The sequence below is a fragment of the Apaloderma vittatum genome, unplaced genomic scaffold, assembly GCF_000703405.1.
Source record: "Apaloderma vittatum isolate BGI_N311 unplaced genomic scaffold, ASM70340v1 scaffold18734, whole genome shotgun sequence".
Lineage (NCBI taxonomy): Eukaryota > Metazoa > Chordata > Aves > Trogoniformes > Trogonidae > Apaloderma > Apaloderma vittatum.
Window position 1 is genome coordinate 689 of NW_009713439.1, and position 22885 is coordinate 23573.

Genomic DNA, 22885 nt, shown 5'->3' on the forward strand with positions numbered 1-22885 from the left:
TCTTGTACTATCACAGACATAGACAAGTAGAGATCAAGTGAATCCTCAGTGTTTCATGTCCATACAGTAACAAGGAGTAAAATTTCTCTGTTAGCCAAAGAAATGGGCCATGGTTTCATGCCACAGAGAAGACACTTTTCTGTCTCTCTGTCTCACTTTCTTTTACTTTTTTAAGTGTTTATGTAATTAATACCAGAATTTATATTACTGAAATCTTAATTTAAGATTACATTTCAATTCATATTGTAAAATTACTTATATTCTGAAATTACTTAAAGTCTTGGCTTATTTGTTCTTTCAGTGTATCCTATAATCTACAGCAGCAGGTAGAACTGCATCTGTACTTGTCCGGAGTGGGAACACCACTCATTCAGAAATAGGCTTAGCCTTCCTCTCTTCCCTCCACTCTCCCTCCAAAAAGCCCTGACAATAGGTAAACAAGAAATGTCCTGTAACACTTCAACAATGCTTTTGCGGTCCAAAGTGATGGTAAGAATACAAAATAAATTTCAAGAGCAATTTTTATAATGTTTTACTTGTTTAGATAAGTATTTCTCTGCTAAAATGTAATCTCCATCTGATAGCCATATATGTTTCCCAGGTCGTCACTATGGTGCTGTCAGTTGTGAGGGATGCAAAGGTTTCTTTAAAAGGAGCGTGAGGAAGAATTTGACCTACAGTTGTCGTAGCAACCAGGACTGTATCATCAATAAACACCATCGGAATCGCTGCCAGTTCTGTAGGCTTAAGAAATGTCTAGAGATGGGCATGAAAATGGAATGTGAGTGTTAAATACCTGTCGTGATTCTGTGCCTACCAAATAACAAATGTGTGAACTACAGCTTTTTAGTGTTTTCTCTTCATTTTAGTGTATGTTGTTTGAAGGAAACCAAATTTTGGCAGCCAGAGCATCTACTATGCCAGAGTATGACTGCATCTAACATTTAGGTATAACTTCACCTGTAAAAAAACCCAATTAAATAAGCCATTTGAAAAAACATTTTGCAGAATATTCCATTTTATTAAATGCCAATGGAATAGCAAGCTTTGACTCCAGTTCAGCAAAATTTAAAGCAAATGACCAATCTATGACTTTCTTAATTAAAAAGGTACACAGTAGCAGGTATAGTAAAATTGGTGCCTGTGTTACTTCAGTCTTCATATTAATTTCCAGCTTTGCACTGAGCTGATAGACCATCATAACTGTGCAAACTGAAATCTTGCTGTGAGACTTTTACATTCTTTTTGTATTTTTCAGTTCAATTACTTCCTTTCAAGTCTGCATGTTTCTGTCTTTATGTAGCGGTTCAAAGTGAAAGAAAGCCTTTTGATGTGCAACGTGAAAAACCAACCAACTGTGCAGCTTCCACTGAAAAAATCTATATCAGAAAAGATCTACGAAGCCCCCTAATAGCAACTCCAACATTTGTGGCAGATAAAGATGGGACGCGGTGAGTACCTCAGTTTCCCGGGCCTTGTTTAAGATGATTTGTGCATGTTATTCTATGATTCTATGATTCCTTCACAGGCACACTTAGACTTTTTTTTTCCCCTCTGCAGAAGAGAGCTCCAATCCACAGATCATCTGTTTCCATTACCCAGACCAGTCTACATTGCTCTAGTAAAGGCAGCAGAGATTTTACGCACACCTTGATTATATCACTGTTTATGGCTGTATTTTGGAATATAAAATATATTTTCTGGACATAACTTTTGTCTTCAGTGCTGTCCATTGTCTAACATGGAATTCACAGTTATGCCTTCCCCCAAAGTCTAATGCGTAACTCTAGAGCTATGAAGTGATTTCTGAGACCATGGGAAGGCAGCACCTTGCCTTAAGACAAAATAAACCAGCATAAAGAGTAAATGAGAGAGTATCTATTTGGGAAGTTGGCATTGCTTTTGCAGGAAAAGAAAACATATTCCAGTCTTTCTGTCCTTCAGACTGCTTTTTGGAAACTGTTAGGCTAAAGTCCTGGTTAATAAAATCTGAGCTTCATTAAATTGCTAATTTTAAATTTGGAGGTCCCTTTTATTCTGACATATTGTTACACCTTCTTCTGATTAATGTAAAATACTCTTGACTGTCAGATATCTTATGCTTTTCAACAGATCAGCAGGCCTTCTTGATCCAGGAATGCTTGTGAATATTCAGCAGCCTTTGATCAGGGATGATGGTACAGTCCTCCTAGCTGCTGACTCCAAGGTATTATCCAAATGGAGTACTGACCATATATATATATTTGTTCAGATTATTTTAGCTGTGTACATAGACACAAATAATTCTGGCTCTTGAGAAGGTAGGGTTGGGGTAAGTCTGAAGATCTGTATGAGTAAAGGTAATGAGCTGATCAACAGGAACGTGATTTCTTTTCGCAGGCATATTTCAGGAAGGGCAGCTGTAGGTAGTTCCCCTCACCGTATGCCAGCTGAGGCTAGGATTGATGATTACAATAGGATTTAACCCGTTGTACTTCCTGTAGGTGTTCAGGAGGAAGGAAAAAGTACATAAAGGAAAACGGATGCAAAGATTAAAAATGGGGAAGATTTATGTATGATACATCACCTATAATTTTCGTATACTGATATGTTTCTTCCTTTTTAGGCTGAAACAAGCCAGGGTGCTTTAGGAACTTTAGCAAATGTTGTAACATCTCTTGCTAATCTCAGTGAGTCACTAAATAATGGAGATACTTCTGAAGTTCAACAAGAAGAGCAATCTGCAAGTGAGATTACACGGTATGCATTTATATATGCATCTTATTTAGCAGTTTGTCTTTGTATACTGTTCCAAGAAACAACATCAAGGACCGGGACTGCAGGGTGTTCTTCAGAGTGCATCTACTCTATAATCCTCACATAATCTGTTAAACATTTCAAGGTGAGAACAAGGAGATAGTGAATAGTACGTGCAAGAGACCCCTTTACTAGTACAAGTACTGTGATAAAACTATTAAAGCCAGATTTATAGTAGTGGTCTTTCACCAGTGATATATGGGCAGATCTGTTCCTTTTATTAATATTGAAACAGTACAGAGGGACCAGGTTGTAATGAAGTCTGATCTTGTGTCTTAGCATAAACAGTTCCTTTATACGTTACCTCTAAGTGGAAATGTTTTATAGCATTTAATTTGACCACTGCTCTGAATTTGTTTAAGATGTAAGGAAACATTGTTTTATTTCTTTTTTTCAGGGCATTTGATACTTTGGCTAAAGCACTTAATACCACAGATGGTACAGCAGCTCATAACTTGGCAGATGGGATGGATCCTACTGGAGGAGGGAATATTCATGTAATCAGTAGAGATCAGTCAACACCGATTATTGAAGTGGAAGGACCCCTACTCACAGATACACATGTCACATTTAAGGTATATGCTTCTTTAAATGTCTCACTAAATGAAAACTACCACTTAAGACATAACCTAAGATTAGTTTACTGTGTTTTCTTTATTCTTATATTTCATTTTGGCAATATAGGCTAGGAAAACATCTGTTGTTACAAAGCTTCTTGTACAATTTTCAGTCTTGCATGCTGTATCTAAAGAGTTTAGGTGTTACTTCCTAAGACCTTCTCAGAGGTAGAAAGATGCTTTAAAATTAGTTTCACTTTGCAGTGCTGTTGATAATCACTTTCCATATCATCAGTATAGTATTATGTCTTGCCTAACTAATTTATAATTCTAGATAGTGTAAAACTTTCATGTAAAATGCTCCTTCATATAAAGAGAGGTGACAGTACCTTCTTGGATGCTTGTGGTTAGACCACTGAGAAGGGTTTTGCATTTTAGAGATACTTCAGCTTCAACTGAATACAAACAAGCACTTGTTGATAAACAAGGCACAAGAAACTGTTAATAACAGAGTTCATCTTGCTGTAATGCAGTTGCACTGTTTCAGGAAATACAAAGATCGTTGCTCTAATAAGTAATACTTAATGTAGTCAAATTTTATTTTGCTTCTTTTTTAAAAGATCTTTTGTAACACTGTGATGCTAGCCAGGGCTCCACAAAGCAATGAAATGTATAGATTTAATTGTTATTAAATGAATGTTAGAACATTTTTAAAAGGGAACATTTGAGCTCTCTTCCATATAACTTGTTGTCTCCTATTCCCATTTTGCATTCCTAGCCAGTAGTAATGAGCTATTTAGCACAGTCTTCCTTTGGTAATTTCTTGTCACTCGGTTGCTTATGGCAGACTACTAGAGTAGTTTGAAAGTTTTTCCTGGTTATTTCATCAATAGTACAAATTTTGACTGTCTGATCTGTATATAATGTACTGTACTTTTATTTTTTGCAGCTGACAATGCCCAGTCCAATGCCGGAGTACCTTAATGTGCACTACATCTGTGAGTCAGCATCACGACTACTTTTCCTCTCTATGCACTGGGCTAGGTCCATACCTGCATTTCAAGCTCTTGGGTAAATGGACATATTGACTTGAATGGTTTACTTTCTAATGAGTATAAGCACCAATCTGAACACTTTTCAGCTATTTCACATTTTTTAATGATTATATTGTTTAATTTTTAATGTATTCTTTAAAATGTGGGAAGACTATGCTATATTGAGACCCCACATGCATTTCTGTGTCCAGCTCTGGGGCCCCCAGCATAAGAAAGATAGGGACCTGCTTCAGCAGCAGGTCCAGAGGAGACCAAAGATGATCAGGGGGCTGGAGCAGCTCTGCTATGAGGACAGGCTGAGACAGCTGGGGTTGTTCAGCCTGGAGAAGAGAAGGCCCTGGGGAGACCTTTAGAGGACCTCCCAGTACCTGAAGGGGCTACAGGGAAGAATAAAAAGGACACTTTATCAGAGAGTGCAGTGATAGGACAAGGAGTAATTATTTCAAACGGGAGGAGAGTAGGTTTAGATTAGACATTAGGAAGAACTTCTTCACTGTGAGGGTGGTGATGCTCTGGCACAGGTTGCCCAGAAGAGCTGTGGCAGCCCCTCCCTGGCAGTGCCCAAGGCCAGGCTGGACGGAACCTGGAACAACCTGGTCTGATGGGAGGTGTCCCTGCCCAGGGCAGGGGTTGGAATGAGATGACCATTAGGGTCCCTTCCAACCCAAACCATTCCATGATTCTGTGATTCTTTTTGAAGAAAAAAATAGAAGATAGCAGAGGAGAGGATAAGTACAGTATCTGATGTTACTGCGGTCACAGAAGCCGAAGTTGAATCAAAAGCAAGCATTTAATTTGTAGAAATATGTTTCGGTGAAGAACCAGTGAGCACCGTTTTACAGATAACCTGGAATGATTTCCTGTAGTCAGCCTAGCACTTCTTTTGGCTTTTTGAAATACTTGTAATCTGATAATATATGCCTTTTAGTAAAGCGGATTGGAATACATTAATCCTTATTACTGTTTTAATAAACATAATTACACAGAGGGTAATACCAACTTGATACGAAAACTGCCCACAGTTGTTTGGTTTTCTGCTGTTTACAGGCAGGACTGTAACACAAGCCTTGTGCGCGCCTGCTGGAACGAGCTGTTTACCTTAGGCCTGGCACAGTGTGCGCAGGTCATGAGTCTGTCGACCATCCTCGCAGCTATCGTCAACCATCTCCAGAACAGCATCCAAGAAGGTAGGTTTTCTGCATGTGACACGAGCGTGTGCTCAGTCCTGGCAACTCTACAGGGACATTTGTACGTTTCTCACGAGGTGCCTCCTAATCAGTGGCAGAATTGTTCCCCAGGATGCAGGAGAAGGAGAAGCCTTCTTTCGTGTACCTTTTCTGGTGATGTGCTGCGTTTGTTGCACTCACCTCACTGACCTCTGTGGGCTAGAAGTGTCCATAGGAGAGATGGCTGGAGGATGGCAGTATAAAGACAAGTACATCCTAAAGTTGGCTGTGCTCACAAAGCCTTCCTCCCATCCACATGCATTTGTTTTTCCTCTTAGAATAATGACATCTTCTTCCGAAGCACACCAGATTTTTTTCCTTCCACAGCTTTCCTTCTCCTTGTTGCAGTGTAAAAGAATATTCTTTCAACTACGATGGTTTTGGATACTGCTGATACAGGAATGATTAATATATTTGAAGCATTAAACAGACTATTTTTTTGACATGCTTAAATTTATGTAATTTTATTTTTTTAATTCAGTGTTGGCCCATTGATGACTATATGTAGAATGGGTGACAATCTGTTATGGTTGCCTTTTTTTATTCTTTTCTTTAAAGACAATCCCAATCAATATGATTGATGAGCATGAAAATAACGTTCAGTTTTTAATAGGAGGGAAAAAAGCAATACTGGCAGCTTTAAGCTCTGCAAACACAGCATATTACATGAATGCTATCTTAAATTTAAATGTGAGTTAGAAGTAGTGGCAAAATACTATTTGGTACCAATTTTTTTGGACGATTTTTGCGGTTCCATTACTGTGCACACAGCAAATATTGGAAAAAGATCTTTAGAAGAGTAAAACTTCATTCTAGAACTACAAGATGTACAGAAGTAGATAATCTGAAAAAATGTTTAATATATCCTTCAGTCCTAGTAATGTACCTTTGTTTTAACCTACTTGGCTTCATTATGGTAAAGTAAATGATTCTTAAACTGGTAGTATGCTTTCATAATGTATAGAGGGTGGGGGTTTTTTGTAATTTAAGAGAGCCTGGACAGCCCTCAAAATAAAAAAAACCCTGATGCTCCTTTCCTACACAGAGAGGCGAGAGTTTAAAAGGCCAGCAGGGAAGCTTGCACATCGTATGTTCTGCACAAAGTTAGGCTTTTTATTATATCACTGTCAGAATAAACAGCTCTTGGTGCCACCTACAGCCCAGGCAGTGAGTTTGTGGAGTTACTGGTGGGGCTGTTAAAGCCTTGAGCTATCTCCTTCTGTGTTCCCATGTCCCAAAAGAAAAAAAAAAAATTATTCTACAACCTGTACTTCCAGCCATACCATGTTACCTGAGACTGACCAAGAAAAGAGGATGATTTATTATATTATGCTTTGATGTTTTATTTATCTGGTCTGCATAGTTAGCATATTTTACTGTGTGTTCTAACTTTCAAATTCAAAATAAACTAAGCTGGTGAATGGTCTCGAGTGCAAGTCTTACAAGGAGCAGCTGAGGGAGCTGGGGCTGTTCAGCTGGAGAAGAGGAGGATGAGGGGAGACGACCTCGCTCTGCACAACTCCCTGTCAGGAGGGTGTAGCGTAGCAAGGTGGGGTCAGTCTCTTCTTCCAAGGAACAAGCGATAAGACAAGAGGAAATTGTCCCAAGTTTCTCCAGGAGAGGTTGAGATTGGATGTTAAGAAAAATTTCTTGACCCAGAGGGTTGCGAAGCCTTGGTACAGGCTGCCCAGGGCAGTGCTGGAGCCCCTGTCCTTGGCAGTGTTCAAAAGCCGTGCAGATGTGGTGCTCAGGGACATGGGTTGGCGGTGGATTTGGCAGTTGGACTCAATGATCTTAAAGGTCTTTTCCAACCTGAACAATCCTATGATTCTGTAACTTCGGAACTTTATCTAGGAAGCATATTAATGATGAGGCTGTTTGAAAACTCTGGAACTCAAGTTCACTTTTCCTAGGTGTTTCTGCACCATCATCTTCCACTTAATGTAGGAATAAAAACATTACATCATGTCTATCTTAATCCATCTTGAGTCACTAAAAACTCTATTGCAATTCATGTATTTGAAAAACCTAGATTACGTTTCCATTCTTATTTCAAGACATTGTGCAAAACATGTTTCTTCCATTCTTTTTGCTTATTGCAGTTTGAGAAGATACTTAATAATCATAAATTACATCAGATATTCATTTTAGGGCACATGGGTCTAAGCAATCATGTGCACTGTTAGCTGTACAGACGTTGTTAGAGACCATGAATGGAATACAATGATTCTAATGTGTTTCTCAATGAAAAGTTTTACCCCTTCTGCATTGACTTGAAGTTTGATAATAACAATTACATATTCAAAGATTTGTCTTGATGTAATCTCTAAGGTTTTCATTCTTTGGCTGGTCTTTGGATATGCACTCAGAGAGAAGGTAGGTTTACCAAAATCGAAATACCTCCCTCCCTAGCTGAACAGCTAATAGCACTCAATTGTAACTTACCTAGAAATAATAAATTTTTTTATATAAATCAACATTTTAAGAAAGAACATGAAGCCAACATAAGGAATGTGATATTTCAAATTATGGAACATTCTGTGTACATATGTTGAGTGAATTTACCTCATCAGAAGTGAAAAAGACTATTTACCACAGTAACCAAAACATTCACTTGTACCAGTACAGATAGAGGAAAAAGTAGCAATGTCATTAATGGTTTTGCATTCTCTTCTGGAAAAACTAAATCAATACTGTTTGAACTTAAAATTAGAATTGCATGATAGCATTTGTTTTGGCCTTCTGTTCGTTCCCAGAACCACTTTAGCCATTTCTAGAATAATTCACTACTGCAGTTTGAGAGTCTCCGCCCAGAACAGTACATCACTGGAATAAGGTAGGTGTTGCACATGATGCTGTACTGGCAAAATTATGCAAAAGACTTAACATTCTATTGGCGAGGCCTCTGCCTGACTTGGATTTATAGATCTTCACTTCCATAATCATTCAGGCCATTCTTATATCTGAAGTGGTTTTAAGATAGTAAATGACACAAAAGACTTTAAAGTGTCACTTCAGTTGTTTTATAAAGGGATATCAGTAAATATATCAGGTGTGCTTGAGCTCACATGGAATAGTAAGCCGTATTTTTTTGTAGATAAACTTTCTGGAGACAGAATAAAGCAAGTCATGGAACACATCTGGAAACTGCAGGAGTTCTGTAACAGCATGGCCAAGCTTGATATTGATGGATATGAATATGCATACCTTAAAGCGATAGTCCTCTTTAGCCCTGGTAAGGAATTAATTAACCATATCTTTTCCAATAATAAGTCGCTCTTGTTAATGTTGTAGTGATTTTTTTAATGAGAGTAATGTTTTGAGACTGATCCGTTAAGCTGCAGATAAAATGATTGTGCCATAATGATGTATCACAAACAGTATGTATTTTAAAAACATCTTTGGAGCTAATATCCATGTTATTTGCAGTTCCAATATATCTGGTATTTCCTGTACACCCACCTTAGAAGACTAGACTCTAAATGACCTTCAGCTGAGAATCTATGAGTAGTAAGCTATCTGAGATATTTACTAGCAATATTAGTGAAGTAGGTAGCAGGGAGGATTAGAGGAAATACATTCTCAGAGTAACAAAATGAAATTGGCTTCAATTTTAGTATTTTTAATAGCTTCTAAGAGGAATCACTGACATTGAGCAGAAATGCCACCAAATTTTATGTAGAACTTCCATAAAGTCTCCAAAACGAAATGTAAACAAGCTGTCTTCCATTTGTTACCAAAAATAATGTCAGCAGACAGCTAAAGCGTGATCAACAGTGTTTATGAGATACGAGGATTTACTCGAAGAAGACACTTGAGATTTTTCTGGAATGACAAGGTAAGCACATTAGGGAAATGGGAAGTGAGTCTCTTCAGCAAAGGTGGAGAAATGTTCTTAGGACACAGAAAAGTTAATTTAAAACTGCTGACAGGCTGAGTGAACGGGAAACTCTTGCTCAGAAATGCAAATTATTTAATTTGAAAGTGTTTACCACTTTGAATTTAACAAAACACAAAGAAAATTAATATCTTGTTATTGGAGATTTTTTGTGGGTTTTTTTTGTTTACATTGATACCGTTTTTCTCTTTGTATTAAAACTCACTTTAGTTAGAAGATACTAGTGTCCTGAAATTTGTTTTGAAAGTTTTTTTTCAGATTGTACCATTAGGGTTAGGGTTTTTTATGCAAGTTGGAGAAGCAAGAACCTCTCCAAACTTAAGCTCTATCCTATTTCCTGGACACTTTAAACACAACACTGAAGATATTTGGGCATAGTCAGATATGAGGGGTTTGTTTTGTTTTTTTTTTTCTTTTTTCACCTGATCATGTGACTGTCCATGAGGAGCTGAGCCAACTGGAATTAATACATGAGACAGAATTAGGACGGTCAAGAAACTGATCTGTCAAGAAGACAACTCTAGATACTGCTCGGTCAGCATAGGTAGTCAAACTAACAGAGGCAAACACCTTTAAAAAAGCAAGGTTAGAAACATAAACGAGGAGCATCATTGCCTTGTACTTATCTACAGGCTTAGTCTGTTTCCCCCTTATTGTGCATCCATAGAGCTATAGAGAGAAAAGCGAGCAAAGTCATTCTGAAGCCAGGGAGCAAACATTCAACTGAGCGGTTTCCTTTATACAACTAACATGTTAAACATCACAATAAAAGAGAAATACTTAAATGAAATTAAATGTGAGAGTCTTATAACTACATATATTTCATTATGTGAAATCGACATACAGAAATGTTTTGTTTCTTTAGATCACCCTGGTCTGACCAGTTCAACTCAAATAGAAAAATTCCAGGAGAAGGCACAGATGGAATTGCAGGACTATGTACAAAAAACCTATCCAGAAGATACTTATAGGTATTTATTGTCTATAGTACCCAAAGTAATGTTGTGGGCTGTAGCTGGCAAAAGTACAAAAATAACATCACTGATGTAAAAATTTCCATTTTGACATCTGTTCTCTTTTGGCTATCGGTGAGAAAGAACCTGAACGTTGTTCATAAAAGCAAGCAGGTTTGTTTAAAGATAGGTAGAAGCAAGAATAGCTGTCTAGCTTCTTCCGTGTAAACTCAAGGACTATTTTTTGAGGTGTTTCTTTTGAGTCTTTTCATGTTCAGAAAAGTAAAGAGATTTTATCAGAAGTCTCAAGAATAACTGCCTCAAACTTTAATTTAGACTGTGTCCCTTTTCAAGTTAGTTGTTAAAGAGGGTTTGTGATGATAGAAGAGGTTATCATCCTTTAAATGTTTGTCAAGTTACCTATTCAGAAAAGCATTGAAACTGTCACTTTATAAATGTTGGGAAAATAAGGATTACATGTGGGGAACAGTAACCAGCTCTTAAGCTTCTGTTTGTTCCTGCTCATTTTTTTCTTTCTTTTTTTAAATTTCCAAGGACTTCTCTTTTAAAGTATCTAACTTGTTTTTTTCACCTCTCAACTGTTCCTGCTTCTTACTCACTAGAAATACGTATCCTCTTTTCTAATCATTTCCATCAAAACTACTTTAAATTTCGTCAACACAATGATGTTCTGCACTACAAGGGAACTTGTAGCTTCTGTCTAGCAGTGTATCTCAGAACATACTCTCTTCTCCTGCCTGCAAAGCAGCATGCAGTCCTGTACATTTAAGCAAGGTCTGAGGGTAGTGTTACTTTAAAAAATTTTTTTAAAAAATAAAAAATTAAAAATATTAAAGGGCCTGTAAAAGTGCTTCACTCATTTCAGAAACTGGTTTCTGCATTGCTCTTGCAGAGCATGGGGCAACAGAAAGGGCATCAGCATTTCCAGTTAGGTAGTTCGATGCAGTGAAGATGGAATTCTCTACTTCCGACACATCCTCAAATTCCATGTTGTTCTTCTGTGTACAGTTCAGTTATTCTGGTTTGATGTGGAAGAGCTGGATATCTGCTGTAAAAAGAAATCCAGAATTTGTTCCATATACCTGCTTCTCTTAATAGTGGCTCAAGGAAGAAAATCAGGGAGTTCTATTTCTCCAACAATGTCCTTTATTTTAATTGATACTGTCTGTGTGCCCATGCTCACTCACAGAGTGCAAGACTGATGATTTCTGAGCAGCCGAATGCTGGCACAAATTGAGATAGAAGCACGAGTGTTACAATTTTCACAAAGTCAGCAGCATAGCTTAATCTTTTAGTAGTTTTCCCCTGAAGTGTACAAGATGTGGTATATTAGCAGAATGGAAATTACAGGTTTTATCCACAGCATTTTCCAGAGGCATATGTTCAATGCTGCCTGCGGTTTGCTCTTACGTGGCTCTGGGTCAGGAAATATATTTGTTTTGGCATTTGTTATGTGCTTCTGCCATATAAACACAACATACATGGTTTCATCGCTGTCCTCAATTTCAGATGTATTGAAAGTTTAGAAATTCAATACAATCATTTCATTATGTTGGATACCTGTTAACATCCTGGTACATAAAAAACCCATGGCATTTGGCAATATGTGAGTATCAGCACATCCCCCGAAATTGCTTTTCTCATCAGAAGCAGCTTCTCTCATTTCCTTTTATACATGTCCAGCCCCGTTCTTGCTATCTGGTTTGCTGTTCAGTTGCCAGGCAACTGAGGACTATGCTGTTTGTGAGTTAAATTTTAATTAAGCATTTTACTCTTAAAATGTGCAAATATTTTCGCTAGTCAATATGAATATTATAGGCTCAGTGTTGTCCCCAACTATGAAGGACTTCCAGGGCTGGAAATTTCAAAAGCAAGCCAGAAGAGTTGTGTGTTTGTATATACCTGCTGTATTTACAGGGGGCATTATTATGTCCTTTCCATTGGAAAACCACAAAGAAATGTCGTGGCTTTTCATTTTGCTTGCAGGTTACAAAAGTAATGATTCTTTTTATGGTAGCTCAATTAATTTTAATTGCCTCTTTACTTCCATTCACGAGTTATGGTAATAATAAAAGGAGATCCAGATTTTTAGCCAGAAAGTATTTTAAACTAGTAGCACATGCATTTTTAATTCCCTGAACTTCTTTTTCAGGCTAGCCCGGATTCTAGTTCGCCTTCCAGCACTTAGGCTGATGAGCTCTAGCATTACCGAGGAACTGTTTTTCACTGGTCTCATTGGAAATGTTCCCATTGACAGCATAATCCCCTACATTCTCAAAATGGAAACAGCAGAATATAATGGTCAAATAACGGGCACGTCTGCATAGTGGGAACAGCACAATTTGATGGATCAAAGTAATTTTCATAAAAATACACAATTATGAAGTTAAATGAATAACATTTTGGTATGTACGAATATTTCAATCTTGTTATCAGTTTCCTGTCGGATTTCTCCTTGTCTGTTTGCTGATGCTGACAAAATTTAACCAGCTATTAAAAGACACACTATAGGACCTTTTCTGCCACAAGGAATATTTTGATGCCTTTCATTTAAAAGGCTATAGATTACTGAACATACTTTTCACACGCTTTGTATTTAGGAATTATCAGTGGTTAAAAATAGAGTTTTATAATATCAGAGATTAGTAATAAAATTACTTTAAAAGTAAAAAGAACAGTATGTATATATTTAAAAATATCCTTGGAATTAATATCTAATAAATGCCAGGGTATAAATGCTAGCACTTTGAAAGCACTTCTTGTCAAAGCGACAATGTCATCAACATCCTGCTTGTGAGTATGGAAAGGGAAAAATATTGTGTATGTCCTTAATCAAAATGCTAATGACTTCTGTGAAAATGTAGAATGCTACAGAGGACAATCATTTATTCTACAAGAAGTTAGTTGCTCTTATGTTATCCATGAATATTATCGTGGACTCTTATGTCAGACATCCATGTTATATGAAACTCTGCTCTGTTAAACTAGTGCAGTTGTAACTCACAGTGTGATGCAGTCATAGTGACTACATGCTACAGGAGAAAAAAAACGTGTTTCTTGCCACAGTAATCATGAAATATTCAGGTTCTTTACAGTTTCTATTCAGATCAAGACAGTCATGACAAACGTTACTCTAACTGGAAGCCTTTTGATTGTGAGGAAAATCAGTCATTAACTGGAAGAACTGTCATTTTCAAGTAGGGCTGTGTGATGCTCTTTGTATTTGCAAACTGACTCCTCTCTGTACTCCTGAACAGCCCCATCATTCCAGCCAAAGGTACAATTTAAAACCGAAAATGTGTAGAACCTCTGGCTGTCAGCAGGAGATTTTATTACGAAGCTCTCTTACTTTATTTCTTCCCCCCTCCCGCTCCTGTCCTGACTGAGCCCTCCCAGTGTTGCGGTGCTCTCAGATCAAAAAGTTAAGATTTACGTTCAGTCATATACAATTGCAGTTAATGACTGATACACTATGGAGTTACTACTTCTTAAAAAGAAAAATTAACTACTTCTTGATTGTCTATAGAGTAACGACCCATCGACATGTTTTCCAGTATTGGTCCTAGCATTGCTTTCATTTCAGTACAATTTATTATTTCAAACAACCAAAGCTTTAAACAAGTCATGGCAATTAATATCTTCATCTGATCCTGGCTCATTAGATACAGCAATTATTTTAATTATTTGTATGGTAGAAGCATTTTATACTTGTGTATTTTTATGTGGCAAGAATCTAATGGTAAGTTCAGCACTTTCGTTTTTCTTCTGTTACTGACATTTATTTAGAAGTGCCAGCAAGGTTGGTGTTTGTCTTTTAAGGGTCTGAATTGTAGCCAAAAGACCTTCAGCAGCGCTAGGTGAGGTTTCTGATGTAGTAAAAGGTCCTGGCCTGGTACTTACTATAGGTTGGAAGGGACCTTGAAGGTCGTCTAGTCCCAACCCCACTGCCCTGGGCAGGGACACCTCTCTCCCACCAGCCCAGGTTGCTCCGAGCCCCATCCAGCCTGGCCTTGAACACCTCCAGGGACGGAGCATCCACACCGTCCTCGGGCAACCTGTGCCAGTGCCTCAGCACCCTCATGGTGGAGAATTTCTTCCTAATATCTAATTTAAATCTACCCTCTTTCAGTTTCAGGCCATTGCCTGAAACTTCATCCTCATTAGGAGGCTCTCGTTTGGAATGCTCGCTGTGACACGGAAGGCTCTTTGATTATAGGTTCTGGAAGCGCTGAAGTCTTCTACAGTCACCAGTGTTACAGCATTCAGAACCTTCTTTTGTTAAAAGGGTGTTACAAGGAGTCCAATATACGTTCAGAGATTTGTAATATCGCAGTTTTGTTTCTCTCGGCTTTTGTTATAGCAAAGGAAAATTGTCATATTTTTAATACGATAGAAGGTCTGCACTCTGAATGTTAAAGTCAGCTGGAATGCAGAATTTTTTACAGCTCTTTCATTGCAGTGTAACTGCTTTTGTGACTGCGTCAGCGCTTCCAATGCAAAGTCCCTGTTTTAAGGGTGTACTTAAAAATTAACTGCGATGTTAACATCAAAAGAAGTAGCTACGTTGGAAAGAGTCATGCTCATTTTTGTTAAAGTTTAAAATGTTACTGGGTTATGTCATTGTTGGTCTCCAAGCCGTATGCATTGAACTATTGTGCTAGTTTTCATTGCAAAAACAATTAGGCAGTTTAATTTGCTTTTAGTATTTGTAAAAATCATTTAAGCAGATAAGTAAGGATTGTTAATGAAATATTCCTTAGCACAAAAACTAGCCCTCGGGATATTTTTCTCCCAAAATTTGAATACACACCAGCTAGCTTTTTCATTAGAAACATCGTTTCAACTTCAAATTTTTCAAGTAAAAGGGTGCCATTTTCTGTAAAAAAAATTGCTTTTCTAGTTTTTCTTACTTGTGCTGTGAGCATAACAGTTCAGGAAACAAAACAAAGCCGCTACCGTTTTTTGGGAACAGATGAATTGGATAAAATAAAACTTAAAATGTGTGCAATGTACTACGTTTGTAAATCAAGATGGTAAATATCATGCAGCTCTGTTTACAAACAAACTACACTCCCTGCCAATGTGAGGCCACCTGACGATAGTGTTGATGCATCTCTGGTAGTCACTTGCTCACAGATAGTTCCCTGGACTTTAGGGATAAAATCTTGTGTAAATGAAGTAACAGCAAGGCAATCCATATCTAGGGTTTATTTATCATGCCTGAATTTAAGAGATGGAATGCAGCAGTTCCATACTTAAGATTCTGCTATTACCACCTAAAAGCTACAAAATCCCTCTTTGTCTAGCATCAGCAGCACGATTTGCTGGCTTGCATTAGTCAGTATCGTGCTGATTTAGTCCCTGTTCCCTGACAGGAATCGCTTAAAACGCTGCCATATAAAACTATAACCATCTTCCCCAGTGCAGTAGGGCTCCTCTGCAGTAAATTTTCAAGTAGAATCACAGACTGGCTGAGGTCGGAGGGGACTCTGGAGGTCAGCTGGCCCAATCCCCTGCTTGGGCAGGGTCACCTAGGGCCAGCTGCCCAGGACCCTGTCCAGGTGACTTTTGAACACCTCCAAGGATGGAGACTCCAGAGCCTCCTGGGCAACCTGTGCCAGTGCTCAGTCACCCTCAAAGTGAAAAAGTGTTTCCTGATGTCTGAGTGGAAACTCCAGTTTGTGCCTGTTGCCTCTGGTCGTGTCCCTGGGCACCACTAAGAAGAGCCTAGTTCCATCTCCTTTGCACCTTCCCTTCAGGTATTAATGTATGTTGATGAAATTGCCCCTGAGCCTTCCCTTCTCCAGGCTGAGCGGTCTCAACTCTCAGCCTTTTCTCACAGGAGAGATGGTCCAGTCCCTTCATCATCTTTGTGGCCCTGGACTCTCCCTCTGGTATGTCCTTCTGTCTCTTGCGCTGGGGATCCCAGCAATGGAGACAGCCTCGCCAGCCCTGCCCTCCCTCGACCTGGTGGCCGGGCTTTGCCTGATGCAGCCCGGGATGCTGTCAGTCTTCTTTGCAGCAAGGGCATGTTGCTGGCTCACCTTCAACTTGGTGTCCACCAGGACCCTCAGGTCGTTTTCTAACAAGCTGCTTCCCAGCTGGGTGGCCCCTCGCACATACTGGTTTTTCCTCCTCAGGTGCAGGACCTTGTGCTTCCCCTTTCTGAGCTGCAGGAGGTTCCTGTGCCCAATTCTCCAGCCTCTCGGAGTGCCTCTCCGTGGCAGTGTGACACTGTGGTGTATCAAGTAGTGAAGCTGCTGGTCTGTCAGCGATCCAGCTGTAATCCACCCATGAAGCTATTTTGAAGAAATCTTGTTTCTTTTCCTTGTATGTCCATCAATAGAAGATAAACTTTCAAGAGGCGCAGAACTGATGAAGGGATTCTTTTTGCCAACGGTTTGGGTGCTGCTCAGTGGAAAAAACTCACATCTAAGGAAAATGGGCCTCGTGAAGTTGTTCTTGCACTGACATTGTTTCCAGCCTCTTTGGTTATTGGGCCTTCAGGCCATTTTAAGATAAGGAGGGTAGAACAATGTACACAGTGCAGCTGCAGAGTCAAGCAAGTTTTAAACCATCTCTGCAGAAATACACTACAAGGCTGACGTAGTTTGTTTTATCCCCCCTGCTAGTAAGTGGAAGATGGTAACAAGCCAGTCTTACTAGCTCTACTTTTAAATTAGTTTCATTTTTTTTCTTTTGCTTATGAATATGGGACAGGAGAATTTTTTATTATTGTAACAATTATTGAAAAACTATTTCTTGATTTTTAAGTATGCAGATAGCTTGTTCTCATAATGACCAAATTTCAATGCCAAACTTGTGTTTACAGAACTAGGAGTCAAAGGATCACAGTCTGAAAGTGATTCTGAGAAGTGACATCTCACTGAAGCTCTACTTAGTGCCTAAAATACACTTTCTCCAGAATATTCAAGGTCCTGTTTGTGATGCTCTTGAAATGAAAATATTTTAACTCTGTAGAAATAGTGATAAAGTAGCTGATGAGATCTCTCTGAACTTGAATGCATGCATATATTGGTCATAACTGAGATAAATGTTAGAATTCTGTGCTGACCGAAACCGGGGCATGCAGAGAGTGATAGTGGGGCAGTCACGTCCATTCTCCATGGGCATCGTTTGTTTTCCAACTCTTTTGAAAAGGATCCGGATTTGAATCTGGAAGAGAACAATGATCAGTAAGTGTGGGGGAGCATTTGGGGTTAGCTTTGCAATAATGGTTTTTACTGCACTTGTGACAAGGGCAAGAAGGAATACTACTTTTTTTCCTTTAATTTACTTACATCGGACTAGAGAGACAGAGTTGAGACCATGGGCAAAAGTCGTGTCTCTGTGCCTGTTCACATTGCTTGTAAATTTGATAAAATACTTCTGGTGCCAGTGGGGGGTTACTGTGGCATGAAACTGGTAGAAGAAAACATAATCTCTAAGGAAAGATACTTCCAAGAGATCATATAAGCCTGTATTTTAGCTGCCTTAAAGTGATAGATTATTAAGGAGGGTTAGTTTTCAGAGCACTCTCGAGCAAGAAACTAGTGTCGGTCACCAGTACTTGTCATTTACCACGTCTCTTTTTGGCATCATGTGAAGCGCTTTTCCCTCAGGGCAACCGTCAGGCCTCCAGCGAATCACCCCGACTGAGAGGTGTTTGCTGGACACAGCTGGCTCTGCAGTGCAGTTACACTAACATCTGGCACAGGGCACAGTCTGACCTGCGACAGGGCAAACAAGTCAGGGCTGAAGCTGTCGAGCAAAACCAGTTTCCTGACTGTTTTTTCTTTGGCAGAAACTGTAAAATTTCAGTGTACGGCACATGGGACTTTAGATTCCTGAATGATTTCTTCCAAGATGCTGAAGATATCAGTACGTTTTCCTGCCCATTGAAATTAAGAGGGTAGTTAGGACTCTTCCCTGATTACCTGCTGTTTCATTAGCAAGGAATAATTTTTAAAAGCGGCAAAGAGCGTGAGCAGCAAGGGAATTAGGAACACAGTTTAGCCAGGAGAAGGGAGCTGGAAGTTCTTGGGCTGCGGGTGCTGCCAAAGCAGCAGCTCTCAGAGCAGGTTTCTGCCCTCAGAGCAGCGGTTGGGACCCTGTGCCAGTGGATGCTGCGGGCGGTGAAACCGACAGGTCAGTCGGACATACAGAGAGGCACCGGCAAACGCCTGCGGGATGGGATCACCCTGAAAAGGAAAACAAAACGTTGTTTTTCTGTTTGAAATCCCTCTCCTCTCCAGTTACTCTTCAGAGAGCAAAAGCAGGGCAGGGTGGTTCATTTTCATCTACTCTTGCCCATATGAGAAAAAACAGAAATACCAGGCAAGCAGGCAGGCTGCCCCCTGGCCCAGGTTGTCACAGTTGCCATCCCACGGCAGGTTGCTCTGACCATGAGCGCCAAGAGCAGCCCCCGGCTCCCGCAGCCTGACCCTCCCTCTGCCCGGGGAGCACCGGCAAACGGTGAGAGGAGAGTAAGGGGCAGAGCGGGACCAAGTGCCGGAATCTGCTGGATCTCGGACCACAGAGAATTGGTTTAAAAAGCAGCTTTATTTGAAAAATTACCAAGAGGGCATGACAAAGGGGAGAAAATGAAAACATTTACTTTTTGCACCTTTTAATTCTGAAGTTGCTGAGTCATTTTAACAGTAAATTCTCTTGAACTGACTTCAGGCTTGTTGCTTGATGAAAAATGCCATAACCCCTCTTTTTAGATAATGCTGCAACCCTACTTTTGCTGCAGTCAGTGTTACCAACATCATGTGGGAGATTCTTTGTGCAAAAAAAATTAGAATGTTATTTATACCAAGGTTGGAAGTTAAAGTAAAATTTTTTGTAAAATTTAAATATATTAGATTTGGAAACCATCAAACCCCAGAATCACCTTGTTACTGAGCTTTTTGTTGTGAGGTCATGGTAAATTCACCACAGATAATACTGTCGTAATGTTCTGTAATTCCCACAGCCTGTTTTATTGCCCAGATTATATCAGTGCTTTGAAACTGCATTATTATTGTTAAATTCATGCCTGTCTTCCTTCTTTTCAAAGGGTTTGGTAGAGCTTTACACCCCTTTATTTTGTGCCTCCCACCATTGTGCATTTCTGCGCGTTGAATTCTGAAACTCACTTGAGCAGCTAATGCATATGTACATAGTTGTATGTATGTATGTGTGTATGAATGTATGTTTATACCTATCTCTCTAAATATATTATGTACAGTGTATAGAAAGTGTGTAGCGTATGTATATATGTACAGGTACGCAGCCGTGTGTTCCCACCACTCTTCATGTTAAAGCTCTTCCTTCATTTGCTAATCCAGGGTTCCCTGGTTTGCATCTCTTAGCTCAAAGGAGGCCCCACTCACGCAGGTGAATCCTTCTGAATTTCAGAGCTTTGCACCTTTTTCTAAACCCAGCCTGAATTTAGTTTTTTGTGTTCAGAACTGAGAATATATTCCATGAACTTTCTGGCTTTTACGCGACTCCCGTTACCTTTTCTCATTTGATGTGTAGAAGTTTGCCAGTGAGTAATCGAACATTCGTCTGTTAAAAATAAATGAATAAATAAATAGCTGCAGCCATAGAAAATATTTCCCTGTTTTCAATTTATACTCATTCGCTCTCAGCCTTCTGAGAGACATGTTTTGCTGTGAAACTTGTTAAGAGATTGAATTAGGTCTTCAGCAGTGGCTAACTGGAAATAAAACAAGTTGCCCTTTACCACTGAACTGCAGCACACAGAACAGGACACAGTGGATGCTGTTTGAAAAATCAGTGCTCGTATTGCCACAGCGACAGAGCAGGAGACCAGAGCGTCAGTTAAACAAAGCCTGTGTCCTCCTCAGGGGGACGACATCTGTTCCAGGGGTAGTTAAATAACAGAGAGAGTGCAGTTAGTTCCTTCCTTAGCAAGCATCCAGACTGGGGATTTTCACGATGCATTTCAGTTGTATATTCCCTTCTCAGAGTTACTCTTTTTATCGTCTAGCTTAAACTGAGCAAAGCTGGTTAGTTCCTGTACTTGTTGGGCTCGTGTCCTTTCTCCTGTTGGGTCCTTTCCTGACACTGTGACCTGGGCAGCTCCTGCCCTGCCGGAGCTCCCGCGGGAGCAGCATAGGGAGCATCTGGAAATCAGGCTCGCAGTAGGACAGTTCAATACTCGTAGCAAGTATTCAGACATTTAAATGATAAAAATATAAGTAGTTTTTGTTCCTTTTCCCTTCTGATGACTTCAGGTACAGGGGAAGCCTTCCATAAAAGTAATTCTGTTATCTTTGTTTATTTGAAAAGCGTTTCATGGGCTGTGCAGGGGAGTAGTTCAGTGCGTCTTGTTTCTGTCATATGAAAAAGGTGAAACAGAATGTTCTGGGCATTCATTTCCATTTTTTGTACTCAAAAGTGAGAAAGACTTGTACCTATTTAAGGCTATGAGCAGACACCAACTGAAATCAAGTGGGCTTCTTGCATGGTTAGAGTAAACCCGAGTCTCATTCCGAGCCCGGCCCTCGGCGTTGGGTCTTTGCTACAGAGAACGCGAGGAGTGCTCTGTTTCTCATTGTATCCTTCAGTAACCTTTTGTAAGATTCTGTTTCAAATATAGAAAAAAAATGTAAAGCATCCATTTTAACATTTCAAACCTTATTTTTGAGATTTTCAGCAGGATATTGACATTAATGACAGGAATTCCTGTGACAGATGGTCTTTCGCTGGTGTCCTGACAGTGAATGCTGTTTGAATAATGTTCAATTTCTTCTTTAAAGGCTGAATGGAAACCTGAATGTCTATTAACATCATTGTACTGCAGAAAGAGTTGTAAAGGTTAGGAAGCCAATTGGGGTATTGATCAGGATTGTATCTTTAGAAATTAAATCATGAATTTAGAATAAAGAGCATATTTTAAAATTGCGAACTTGTTTTACACACGTTTGAATTGTTTGTATTCTGAAAGAGAAAATGTGCTCAAATTGAAGTGGCAACAAAGGCCCGGTTGTAATGTTCTCTGGAAATGGGAACGGGGAATCAGCTTTCGGTATCTGATCGCAGAAAGCAGGAGTCTGAGAAGCGCACCTGTTGCCAGGGATCTGACAGCCCTGGAAACTGGCTTCCTGTACATTTCTTAGTGAGCTTGAATAGACAATATGTCACAGGTCCATTTTAAAATGTTCTTGATGATTGTGGATTAAAAGTAGGGCCGAATTAATTTCAGATAAAAGGACATTATTTAAGAAGAAAATGCTACATACGGAGCATACATGTTAACTTCCTCATACATGGAATCAACATTAAATGAGGAACTATTTTAAATAATTAATCTGTACTCCAAACATACATTGCAAGCCAGTGTTCAGATGGTTTTGTAACTGGAAAGGATTGTATCTGTTTGGCATACCAAGGAGTTTGGAGCTCCTCCTAAAATCGCAAATTTTAACAAAAGCAACCATCTGCTTTTAATTCCTTAGGATACTGTCCGGAATTCTCTGATCATTCTAATTTAGAAAACTATTCTTTTGTTTTGGTAAAAAGTTAAAAACCTTGGAAAAGTTGTTAATTCCTCACAGCTTCTTTTGTGAAATCAGCATTGTTGTATGTGATGATAGCATTTAGAAATAATAGCATGTTCCCTTTTTAATATGAATTTTTTATCTAATCAGTGTCTTCAGTCATGAAGAGGATTTTGCATTGTTGTGTTTGTATATAGAGTATTGCAGTGCATGATTTAGCTTATGCATTTTATTAAATGCTGTTGAAATGTGGCATTATGTTGTTGTGGCTTAATACTACTACCCAAAGGAGGTTTATACCATTAAAGTGAATTACAAATACAAACGCATTCTCGAGTTTTAAGTTCACTTAATTCCTTCTTAAGCATGAGATGTCTAAGCCAAATCGATTATTTACTGTCTTTTAGGAGGAGCTAGTATTTTCCCTTCACTACAGTGATAACGAGTGATTTAACTGGTTCTAAGGCCCATGAACCTGACACCAAGGGGCTACTTCGAGAAGGACCTTTCCCTAAAGGTTTTAATCCATGTTCTTCAGCCTTTGTTTCGATTTTTTTTCCTTTTCCCTTAATTTTTTTGAGGAGAGAGTAACCTATGAATAGGCCGTGCTTTATGTTTACTCCTTTCCCGCTCCAGTTTTTAAACTGAGGCCCAAGCATGGAGCGTGCCCGGGATGCTGCGCACGGGTGTAGATGCACGAGTGAACTTCCTTTCGTGTTGCTGTCAGGGACTGCACAACTGCCAGAAATTTCACTTCCCTGAAACGGGAGCAAGCGGGCTCCAGGTTTCGGGTGTCCCATTCCGGTGTCTACAAAAACAACAACGGAAAGCCCTTCCGTTCACAGCCCGGCTGCGCCGCGGCAGCT

At 39.4% G+C, this 22885-nt stretch overlaps 1 protein-coding gene across 1 annotated transcript; it reads left to right on the forward strand.

Moving 5' to 3' along the window:
• Positions 1 to 601: 601 nt before the first annotated feature.
• On the forward strand, positions 602 to 13139 carry NR2C2 (nuclear receptor subfamily 2, group C, member 2; the record flags this gene model as incomplete). The annotated part of the gene is made up of 10 exons (XM_009868396.1): positions 602 to 781; positions 1304 to 1451; positions 2113 to 2206; positions 2606 to 2739; positions 3194 to 3371; positions 4303 to 4424; positions 5456 to 5595; positions 8732 to 8869; positions 10398 to 10503; positions 12659 to 13139. Coding segments are annotated over 10 exons (1415 nt in total), but the record flags the coding sequence as incomplete, so codon positions are not given.
• Positions 13140 to 22885: the final 9746 nt, after the last annotated feature.